General features: G+C 36.0%; 1 protein-coding gene and 1 pseudogene across 1 annotated transcript; one reads left to right on the forward strand and one right to left on the reverse strand.

The window, feature by feature from the left end:
- Positions 1-576: 576 nt before the first annotated feature.
- ela3l (elastase 3 like) lies at positions 577-5,094 on the reverse strand. The gene is made up of 8 exons (XM_016281903.1): positions 5,036-5,094; positions 4,842-4,930; positions 4,429-4,526; positions 4,149-4,277; positions 2,724-2,860; positions 2,316-2,461; positions 1,569-1,721; positions 577-1,119 (listed from the first exon to the last, which is right to left on the reverse strand). The coding sequence occupies exons 1-8, from the start codon at positions 5,073-5,075 to the stop codon at positions 1,102-1,104; spliced, it is 810 nt and encodes a 269-aa protein (XP_016137389.1). The 5' UTR covers positions 5,076-5,094; the 3' UTR covers positions 577-1,101.
- A 2,934-nt stretch (positions 5,095-8,028) lies between these two features.
- On the forward strand, positions 8,029-10,675 carry LOC107592378 (beta,beta-carotene 9',10'-oxygenase-like; annotated as a pseudogene).
- Positions 10,676-11,723: the final 1,048 nt, after the last annotated feature.

Below are 11,723 nucleotides of genomic sequence, written 5' to 3' on the forward strand. Positions count from 1 at the left end.
TTATATAAATACATATATTTTATTTATTATAACATGAACAAGAACCATAAATATCTTTGTGTGCTCCTTCAAAGATATAATACAGTATTAAACACATTTGTCCTGAAGAATGCCATTTAGAGAAGCTTATAAATGTTTCCTTTATGGTTTACCACTAACAAATCAGGAGCCATCAGAAGTCCCCATGAAGCCATAAGTAGGGAAAACAGCAAAGAGAGAGAGAGAGAGAGATACTTCACTCTCAGAATGTCAGACGCTTTGATATATAGAAGCAAAGAGTTTCCTATCTCTAATTTGAATTGTGTATGCCTTGTAGAAAAACTAGGATTGAGAAATAATTGTAAAGATTTATTTTCACACCCCATGTCACAAAACAGCCAACAGGCAATCCTTGTTCCCCTTACTCTTCTTACCAAAAATTTCAGAATTTCTCACAAGTTTCATGTGAAGCAAAACCAGGTAGGACAGAGAAGCATTCATGCAATGATTTTCGAACCACATTAATGAGTATAACATACTCTCAAAAGCTATAATCTGATCATTTTCCATCAACATCTGCGGTACTGCTGACAGTCATTTAACATCATCTTTAAATTATGTTTGAGAATTTGGCAATAATACACACTTCTTTATTTAAACCCACAGATCCCCGATCATCCATGTGCTGTTTTCACATGATATTGTTGCATGTCAGCAGGTCATGATTATCATCCCTTCCTCCTACACTTGAGTAGGAAGCGATCATAGATAGCCTCACCTCCTTTGGCCAAATGATCTATCGTTCTCTGTGGTAATGGAATCTTTAAAACACCGTATCTGACATTCAGATCAGCTGCATTCATCAAGTTCAACATAGATGCAACATGGAAACTCTCAGGTGCTTAATCTGGAGATGTTTTCATTCAGTTAAGTGAAGTTTAGGTTTAGATTAATATTCTGGCAAACATTTGGCAGTTTGTATTGCATCAGTGTGGGAGAGTGGGAAAGGAAAAAATTATGGAAGAAGTAGATCCCTTGTTGAGACAGTATGTATTTATTTACTATTTTTCTTGGTGGGTTGGTTTGCTGGTATTAAAATAAGGCTGGCATCCTTGGTTCATCTTAATTGTTCATCATGACCTTAAATAAGCAGAGAGAAAAAGGAATGAACAACATATTCTGTATATGCAATTAATTATTCATATGTATAATTCATCACATTTAAGTCTCTCTAATAGGCTTTTAGGAAATAGGCTTATAGCATTTGTTAAACAGAATGGCCTGAGACAGAACTTAAAGATCTGTATTAGTATCTAATCTTTAGTATTTACTGCATGCATACAAGCACTCTACACTCTAAAAAATGCTGGGTTGTTTCAACCCAATGTTGGGTCAAATATGGATTAACCCAACTGTTGGGTTAAATTTTGGTTACATTTTTATATTAGCTTATTAACCCAACAGTTGGGTTAGTCCATATTTGACCCAACATTGGGTTGAAACAACCCAGCATTTTTTAGAGTGTATGCATTAAATGCTACACAGTGTTTTGAATACATTATTTCTGTTAAAGCATCATGGTAGTATACCTTGTCGATCCAGTCATTGAAAGCGGACACACGGGTGAAAACAGTAGGCTTCTTCTCAGTGTTACAGCCCAAACCAGAAACGAAGCTGGCAATACCATGCACCTCCCAGACGCCGCCGGAGTTCTTACAGTTCAGGGGACCGCCAGAGTCACCCTGTAGGATGTTCAAAAAAAATTTACAAGAGTGAAAAATTTAAGGGGGTCTGAATACTTTCCGTACCCACTGTATATATATATATATTTATTTTTTTTATCATAGGCTACAAAAATTCGTTTCAGTAGCCTATTTGAATTTGACTGGCTCTGTGCGCGGCGTTCAAATACTATTTTTAGTAACTCTCTCCGCAGTTTACATGGTTAACTTATGCCAATAGGTGATTACATTTTATTCGAGTGAGATGTCTCACTCTTTCAACCGATTCGTTCAGGAGCAAAACAATACGCAGTTGCTTTTGTGGCTTTGTTTGGAATGATATTTGTTGGCGGAGCCGAAACAGAAAGGTTACTGGCAAAATTGTGTCTAAAATGTAAGTTACGCAATATTAACTGTTCGTTTATTGCATTGGCCCTGCTATATGAAATCAATATTACACTCACAATCGTCTGAAAATTCCGAACAAAAATACTCTTGCTCGAGTGATAATGTATGTGTTAAAGTTACTCTGTAAATGTCAGCTTATAGATGTTTAACAAATGATGTGGCACAAGATAATATATAAATGAACACAGACAGAATAACATCACTCACATTGCAGCCAGCGACAACGCCGTCTCCACCAGCGCAGACCATGGTTTCTTTGACGGTGGAACCCCACCAGTCAGACCTGGAGCAGGTGGCGTGATCCGCAGCGGGCATCAGTGCTTGCTGCAATCTATCAGGAAGAGGGCCTCCAGCTGGGACACAACCACAGTATGTTGGTTTATACCAGGGGTGCCCAAACTCGGTCCTGGAGGGCCGGTGTCCTGCAGAGTTTAGCTCCAACTTGCCTCAACACACCTGCTACAAAGTTTCTAGTATGCCTAGTAAGAGCTTGATTAGCTGGTTCAGGTGTGTTTAATTGGGGTTGGAGCTAAACTCTGCAGGACACCGGCCAGGACACTAAAACATGGAGAAAAATCAGGTTTCTTAAATCAGGTCTTGTGCACAAGCACTTACTGGAGAGTCTTCCCCAGCCTGTAATATAGCAGGGGTAGTTGTTTTCGAGGATGGAGCCAGCAGGAGGAATGCAGCCCAGCTGAACAGTATCACTCAGTGTCACAGGCTCTGACAACTTGATCAGTGCAATGTCGTTTCTGAATGAGCACAAGAATCACAAGTGAGAGCTGTTGTTTACACTTACTTTGTTTATGTCTACAGTCTGACACAAAATAAACCTGACAGGGTGATCAAGACCTGGATGTGAAGTAATAATGAGAGACTGACTGTACAATATATATATAAAAAAATGAAAACTTTGATTTGAGTTATTAGATAATCACATTATTTTATAATCCACCTTATTTTTCAAACTATTTCCTGTGAATGAGCTAGACTTCCAATTCATTAGTGTAGAAGTTTACATTTACTGTAAAGAAAATGCACTGTACTAATTTTTATTTTATTTTATATAAAATAAATATTTCTCATAACAGGTTTTACTCTAAACGTGCTTTAAAATTAAAGACTTATGTCTAAATAAGTTATGTTCCAAATTTGAATTTGATATAAAAAAATTGAGGTTCCTGTGAGATTTTATTTAAGACGTTATATCACAAACAGCCACCGGGTGACATACAAACTCCATTGAATTTTTTCGATGCATTTTTCTGTCATAAATGTCTCAATTTTCTGTCAATATTACTTGTATCACAAAATAAAATATGGAATCATGAAACTCAGACCTTTCCAATGATATGTATTTTGTCAAGATTTAAAAAATTCTGATTCTAAGAGACCGTAATACTTTTTGGAATATGACACTTGACACTGCCCACTTAGGGGGAGGAGACCGCCAAAAGATTTAAAGTATCGTTTCCATGGTAACGCAATATCCGATTTCAAAATAGTTTTCACAGGATGAATTTTGAGGTTTTAAGCTTGATATATAATTTATGATGATCAAATGATCACTAAAATAGGGAACGAAAATGCTCAACGTTTGCTCAACAAACCATTGTGTTTATGATTATTATAATAAATGAAAAATTGTCCAGCTAAAATAACTGGAAACAACTGACACTGTGAAAGCTTTGAACATTCAAGTTAAAAATGGTTGTGCCAACATTTATGTTAAAACATTGGTGGAAAAAAAAGATTTTATTATGGAAACGGGTTGCCTGTCAATAGTCAGTTTTACAGTAATCGGTCTGTAAAAATTGACTGTATAGAAATTGGACAATTTTACAGTATAGTGGGCCTTATAAAAAATAATTGACCACAGAATGCCATTATAGCCTAATTACTTATTTCAGAAAATTTTAAATATATGAATTTAATCAATGTATATTGACAAGACATGTTTTCATTCCTATTAAGTGTTAGTTATATTTAAAATGAAATATGACACAATTTATGTAAAGATCTACTAAGTACAATACTTACCCGAGAGCCACAAACAAGGAGTTCCATTTCTCATGCACAATGATCTTCTGTGCACTGATGGTCTTTGAGCCGTCCTCAGATACTGACAGGTCATGTTTACCAACATGCACCATGTAGTTGCGCCCAGAACTACAGGAGAGAAAATGCATGATGGTTAAAGATTAAAGTCCAGTTGAAATCTATTGATGTCCTCAAATTCACAACATTGAACACAATTGAAAATGATATGTTCATTTGACATATGAACAATATATTCAACTAATATACTGGACACTTATACCTGATGCAGTGAGCAGCAGTCATCACCCAGTTTTCAGCAATGATAGATCCTCCACAAGTGTGATACCACGAGCTACCGCTCTGATACTGCAGAGAGATCTAATCATGGGAAACATGAAAAGCTAATTAAACATACAAATACATGCTCAATTTAGAGACTGCTCAAACAGTAGAGCATTGCACTAGCAACACCTTGATCATGGGTTTGATTCCCAGGGAATGCATGAACTCATGAAATACAAACCTTGAATGATAAGTGTTTGCCAATGGCATAAATGTAATGAAGAGAGGGAGAGGATGTAATGACAAAATGTGTAAAGTAAAACTGTAGCAGAAAGGGTGACTATTAGTGAGACAGAGGTAACAAGAGGGAATGAGAAATAAAGGCAGACAAAATGGTGCTACATTACTTACCTGCCAGGGCCAGCTGTGGGGCCTGGCCTCCTCTCCATTGACCACACGAGAGCTGAGAGGCTCAATGGGTGGTTTTCCACACCCAAAGGCTGCAGTAGAAATTCAGAATAAGAACAATATCTGTATTCATTATGTTGCAGACTACTGAGTATAAGTCTCCTGAGCACTTCTGTTCAGGTGTGCAGACTTCTTACCGCTAGCGATGAGCACTGATGCTAGGATGAGGGCGAACATGTTGACTCGGGGTCAGCTGCCGAACACTTGCCCACTTTTAAACCTTCTCTATTAGTGATGTCACACTGGCAACACAAAATTATGAAATACGTGCTGCATGAAGCGTTCCACCTGTTTTGCCTGGAAAACATTATCACCTTTTGAGCAGCTGCTTTCCTTGAATCCATTCACACAGCCTTCATGCACAAACCTCTAACTAAGACTGACTAAGTTCAAATAATTTATACATATGAACATACAGTCCTTAAAAGTTTAGCATTCACATAAAAAAGAAATCATCCTTTGAAGGGAAACAGGTTTTCAGTTTATATTTGCTATGAAATTTGATCAACTTCAGGTTTTCAAGGCGACTGCATCTTCTTCTTTTTTTATTTTATGGAAAATATAATTTTAAATGGTTAATAAAGATGTAAGAAAATTGAATAAATAACAACTAGCTAGCTAGAATATACACTACTGTTCAGTAGTTTGGAGTTGGTAGGAGTTTTGGTTACAATATCTGTATTCATTATGTTGCAGACTACTGAGTATAAGTCTCCTGAGCACTTCTGTTCAGGTGTGCAGACTTCTTACCGCTAGCGATGAGCACTGATGCTAGGATGAGGGCGAACATGTTGACTCGGGGTCAGCTGCCGAACACTTGCCCACTTTTAAACCTTCTCTATTAGTGATGTCACACTGGCAACACAAAATTATGAAATACGTGCTGCATGAAGCGTTCCACCTGTTTTGCCTGGAAAACATTATCACCTTTTGAGCAGCTGCTTTCCTTGAATCCATTCACACAGCCTTCATGCACAAACCTCTAACTAAGACTGACTAAGTTCAAATAATTTATACATATGAACATACAGTCCTTAAAAGTTTAGCATTCACATAAAAAAGAAAACAGGTTTTCAGTTTATATTTGCTATGAAATTTGATCAACTTCAGGTTTTCAAGGCGACTGCATCTTCTTCTTTTTTTATTTTATGGAAAATATAATTTTAAATGGTTAATAAAGATGTAAGAAAATTGAATAAATAACAACTAGCTAGCTAGAATATATACTACTGTTCAGTAGTTTGGAGTTGGTAGGAGTTTTGGTTTGTAAGAGTTAATGTTTTTAAAGAAAGACATTTATGCTCACCAAGGCTGCACTTATTTGATCACAAATAAAGTAGAAACAATAATATTGTGAAATATTGTTAAAATTTAAAGCGTTCTCTTTTAATATATTTTAAAATGCCATTTATTCCTGTGGTGGAATTACTGCCATCCTCAGAGTCACATGATCCTTCAGAAATCATTATAATATGCCGATTTGGTGCTCAAGAAACATTTCTTGTTATCAGTGTTGAAAACAGTTCTGCTGCTTAATATTTTTGTGGAAACTAAGATACATTTGGTCAGGATTATTTTATAAATAGAAAGTTTGAAAGAGCAGCAATTATATGAAATGTAAATGTTTTGTAACATTATAAATGTCTTTTTTTTATCGGTAGTGTAAATGAATCATATTTTGAATCAAGTTATAACATATGTTGTTAGTGATTTTTTTTTCTCATAGTCACTGTGAACTATGTTACATTTGAATGTACAGTAGGTATAACCTGTGGTCAAGTTTGAATGAGGTCAGCAGATGGTAAGTTCTCAGGGAAATGAGTTTAACATCAGGAGTGACCTATGTCTGCATTAACTTTTTGCATTTTGGGGTCAGAAAATTCAGCCAAAGAATATTGCACTATTAAGTCATGATATCATAAAAACACATTTTGACCCCAGCTTGTGTTTTATGACAACTCCCTGTTGAATCATATAACTAAAATGAGCATGTTTTCCCTTTGAATATTTGAATGTAAAAATGCATTAAAGCAAGCATTTTAGTCCTTAAATACATTACCATTGTCAACAAGTTTTTTTTACATTTGGATGTAGTACACAGCTAATTACAGCTGAAAATCTATTTTGAACAAAGACACCTGAATATATAAACACTGAGTTTATCTGTTGTCCAAACAGCAGTTTGGTCATGTATAGTTTGCGCTTTGACATGAGGATTAAAAAAAGTGAACACAAGCGTACTTATAGTGTTTACTTCTAAACATCAAACTCAGGATTCAACCTCACAGAACCTACTGCATTAGATGCGCTCTTCTTATTCAAAGGATAATGTTTTGTATGTTCACCCTAAAAGCCCTGCAGAAAACTCATTAGCCTGCGTGGAGATGCTTTAATCTCATCTAGATAACAGTGTATCCCGAAGTCTGTCAAAGAGAGGATAAGATTGTCATGCTGTTGTTGTGTAACCCTGCTGCTGATGAGGTTAAGGCTTTTGTCATCTCAAATTAAATATCTTGTGTAAAAATAACTCAAATGTAAATCTGTAACTTAATCCTATATGTTTTCATGATGTTGTCATTTCCGTCTGTTTTCCCTAAATGTCAGAATGTTCACATTCAGAATATTACTATAATACTTTGAACTTATAAACATTAGATATACATTTGTACATGTAGAAAGGTTAAATAGTTGTTGATGTTTTATAAAGTTTTACAAGGAATACATTAATATTCTACAAATGTATGACTATATATAAGCCTCTCTTTAGATGGCAGAAAAGAATTAAAGACTGTCGTTACAGTCACTTTTAACAGTGATGTTCATAAAATGAAACAAAAATAATCTCTCATCTTACGTCATCAAGACGCATGAAAAGCTTGATTTTAGAGATTAACAATCTCTCTAACTAAATAATGAAGCAGTTAAGTATTTAATGTGTTCACTCTCAGTGGCACACTGTATTGCTTTGGCTCTGTACAAAGTCCATTTTGCTTTAGATTTAGCCCATCCCACAATGTCATGTGTTTATGGGACTGTCTTATATTGTCAGTATCATATTGCCTGTCTGTTCTACCTTTTTTGTTTAGTGTTTCATATGTTATTAAGATCAAGAATCTTAACAACCAAAGTCATGTCTAAACCTACACAGGATTCAATGTATAAAGTGCCAGGTAAGCATTTCTGTGCTCTATTACTATAGCCTCATCTCAGTGTTATGCAATCATCTCTTAGTTCATGTGTGTTTTGCCACATGGGTGAGCGTAGTATTTTGTCAAGCCATAACTTCTGTTGTCACAAACTACAATAAAATTAGCAAATTTGAACTGATAGCTTAAAGTTTACACCATCTATTGTCTGATCTACTGTATAATTAGATATCAATGAAAATCAACAATCCGTTTTAGATATTAATTTTTTTAATCAGCCAAATGCATTGCCTATAGCCTAAGCTAGCACAGAGACCAACTTCATGCACAGAATCGACCCTGTGAGTCTGGAAACCAAAGAAAAGGTATATATGAGTGTTTCACAGACGAAAAATTAAATTATATAACACACAATGTTTTCCTAAAACAGTTATCTCTATGTGATTTTGTTTTTTAAAGGTGGATTGTTCAAAAAATATTGCAATTAATGCAGCAACAGCTCATCCACATCATGACCGTGAAGGAGCGACTTACAACTTGGGAAACTCATATGGCCGAAGAGGTGGGATGCCTCACTTGTACTTTTTATATAACAAACTCTAATGGCTTCTTTTTGTTAATGTTTTCAAACCAAACAGAACTGCAAAAATAATGACTGTTCTAAACCAAAGCACTCCACCCATCTGCCACTGGTCAAACAAACACATGTTCTCACCCAGAAACACTTAAGCCAATGTTTTAAAAGCACCACAGAGCCACACTTTTTGGGAAAATCAATATAGAACGGCCACACTTCACCTTCTATTCTGATTCTCAAAGGCTTCTTTTACCATATCCTCTGAGTTTCGGCAGGTGAAGGAAAGAACAATGCTGCTGATCTGTCAGGTGCAGAGATTCTTTGCTCTATTCCTGCTTCTGATCCCAGGAAACCATCATACTACCACAGTTTTGGTAAATTTGCCTGCCATGTTTGCATTTTTAGATCATCTGATCTGCCCTTCTGGTTCTTTATCCATCTGTAATATTATAAGGATTATTTTGCATTTATTTACATAGAATTTAACATGGTTGGAAATGTGGGCCACACTATTGTAGATTCTCCAGTATATTGTAATCTTCACCAATGGAAAATAATGCATTATTTCTGTTTTTATTTGAAAGTGTTCGTTCATTTTATTTTATTTTTTACCTTATGTTTGCAGTCATGTCGGAGAATTACATAGTCTTCATTGAGCAGCCGATCAAGTTAGACCTGCTGAAATTCATGCTGTACAGAGTTGCTGGAAAAAGCTTTCATAAAGTCATGTCCTGGAACCCTGAACTAGAAACCATCTTCCATGTGGCAGACAGATGCACTGGCCAGGCACGGCAGAGTCTGTCCCAACATCATACTGACTGACTTCTAATTGTGGGCACTGTGTATTTCTGTCGCTTCACCTCTGACATCCATGTTTTCATCCCTGCAGCTCATCAAAACAAAATACTACAGCAGTGCCATGTTCACGCTGAACCAGATTAATGCATATGAGGATAATGGCTATTTGATTATGGACATGTGCTGTGGAGATGATGGCAATGTGATTGTTGACTTCACAATGGAGAACCTTCGGGCATCTGGAGAAGAAATTGACATGGTAATACCTTCACAATCCAAAACATGTCAAATGTCGATAATACTGACCTCTCTTTCAGTTTCATTTAAATTTAACTTTAACAGTGTTTATCTATTGGCTTTTCCAGTTCTTCAATTAATTGTGAACAAACTTACCACGGCGATATGTACTGCCTCTGGACATAAAGGAAGATGAGCCTAATGACCACAACCTCATCAATTTCCCATACACCACTGCCACTGCTGTGAAGACTATAACTGTGGTATGTGAGCAAGAGGTGGAGAGAGATGGGAACTGAAAACAATAGTATTTATGAGCATCAATAACAGTAATTTCTCTTTGGTAATAATAGGTATTCCTGCTCCATGAAGATCTTTACAATGATGACCTGTTACAGTATGGTGGTCTTGAGTTCCCACACATTAACTACACGTATTACAATGCTCGTCCTTATCGGTACTTCTACGCCTGTGGCTTTGGACACATATTTGGTGACTCTCTGCTTAAGATGGATCTAAATGGAAAGAAGCTTAAGGTACCAACTTAAATTAAAATAGAATTATATGAGACTAGTTTGAGAGTTCACTTCAGTTGAGAATATAATATTTGATCTGTCTTGTTGTCTGTCTGTAGGTGTGGCGCCATGCTGGTTTGTTCCCATCAGAACCAGTGTTTGTTCCAGCACCTGATGCTAAGGATGAGGATGATGGTGTGGTCATATCTGTGGTCATTACACCAAGAGAGGTTAGTTTCTTAGTGTCATCAAAGCTCCACTGGCTTCCTTTTATGACATGTTAACATATTATATAAGTCATATATAATATATTTTTAATTTGGTCCAAGTTTAATTTAAGAACTCGGTTCTGGACAGGTGTGATAATGTTGTGTAACTTTGTTTAGAAAAAGAGCAGTTTCCTCCTTGTGCTTGATGCTAAGACCTTCACAGAGCTTGGGCGAGCAGAAGTTCCAGTGGACATCCCGTATGGCACTCATGGACTCTTCAATGAGATTAACTAAATTAGAAAATCACCAACTCGGATAAACTCATAAAAGTGAAACCAGTAATCATTAGAATAATCTTTATTGTTTGTTGTGGTAAAAGTTTTCTTTTTACTCTGCATATTTTGTATATGGCTAAGTGATATACCTGTTTTGTGATTAACTATATTTGCTGTATTTTAAACAGCATTTTGATATTTATAATTATTATGCATGCATTTCTAGGACCTCATTAACCGAGAGATGAAATTGAATATTTGTACTTAATGCTGTAGGACCATCCAGTTACAAGTTAATGTTGTAAAAGAACATTTTATGCATCGACTACCCTTATTTTGTATACAGTGTAATTTTACCCTTACTTTGTATATATCCTTGCGGTTTTTAAATATCAAAATAAAGTGCAACAGACATCGGTAGAGGATCTAGAGAGAGAGAAAAAACAACAACAACATAATATCTTTTTGTTCATTTATTTAAAATTTTTCTGGTTTAATCACAATCAGATTTTTTCTAGATCCTGCATTAAATTTATATTTTGACCTCACTATTCGGGGAACAGACACAGTCTTTATAGATTGTACAGCGCAAGTACTTCTATCATTTAAGAGGGTAGAACAAAAGTCATCAGGGCAGTTATTTGAGATTTGACTTACTAGTCATATGGAGCGTAGCGTCCTGGAGATGTTGTCCGACATGAGCTCCGCTCCGACTCTGCTGGGATGCAGGCCATCAGCGCGAAAAAGCCTAGGACGCTCCCAGAAAAAGACACAACACTAAAGAGAAAATAAATACGTGTCCAAGCATGATCCAAATAGCTTGCTTTATCATCTACTTTTGTGTATTTCAACACAAGTGTGCTCCAAATCACTAGGTGGCACTCGTGGTACGGAAGCGCTGGCTTACACTTCTGTTTTTGACTTTTTAAAAACTTTTTTAATAAATAAAATAAAACAAATTTACTTTTTGCAAACAACTCTGAAGGCTTATACAAAACTGCTGAATTTGACAAACCTGTAAAAAATACACATCGCTGTAGCGAAGAAAGTGTTTTAGATGTTTAGAGC

The sequence above is a fragment of the Sinocyclocheilus grahami genome, unplaced genomic scaffold (assembly GCF_001515645.1).
Source record: "Sinocyclocheilus grahami isolate Dianchi unplaced genomic scaffold, SAMN03320097.WGS_v1.1 scaffold152.1, whole genome shotgun sequence".
NCBI lineage: Eukaryota > Metazoa > Chordata > Actinopteri > Cypriniformes > Cyprinidae > Sinocyclocheilus > Sinocyclocheilus grahami.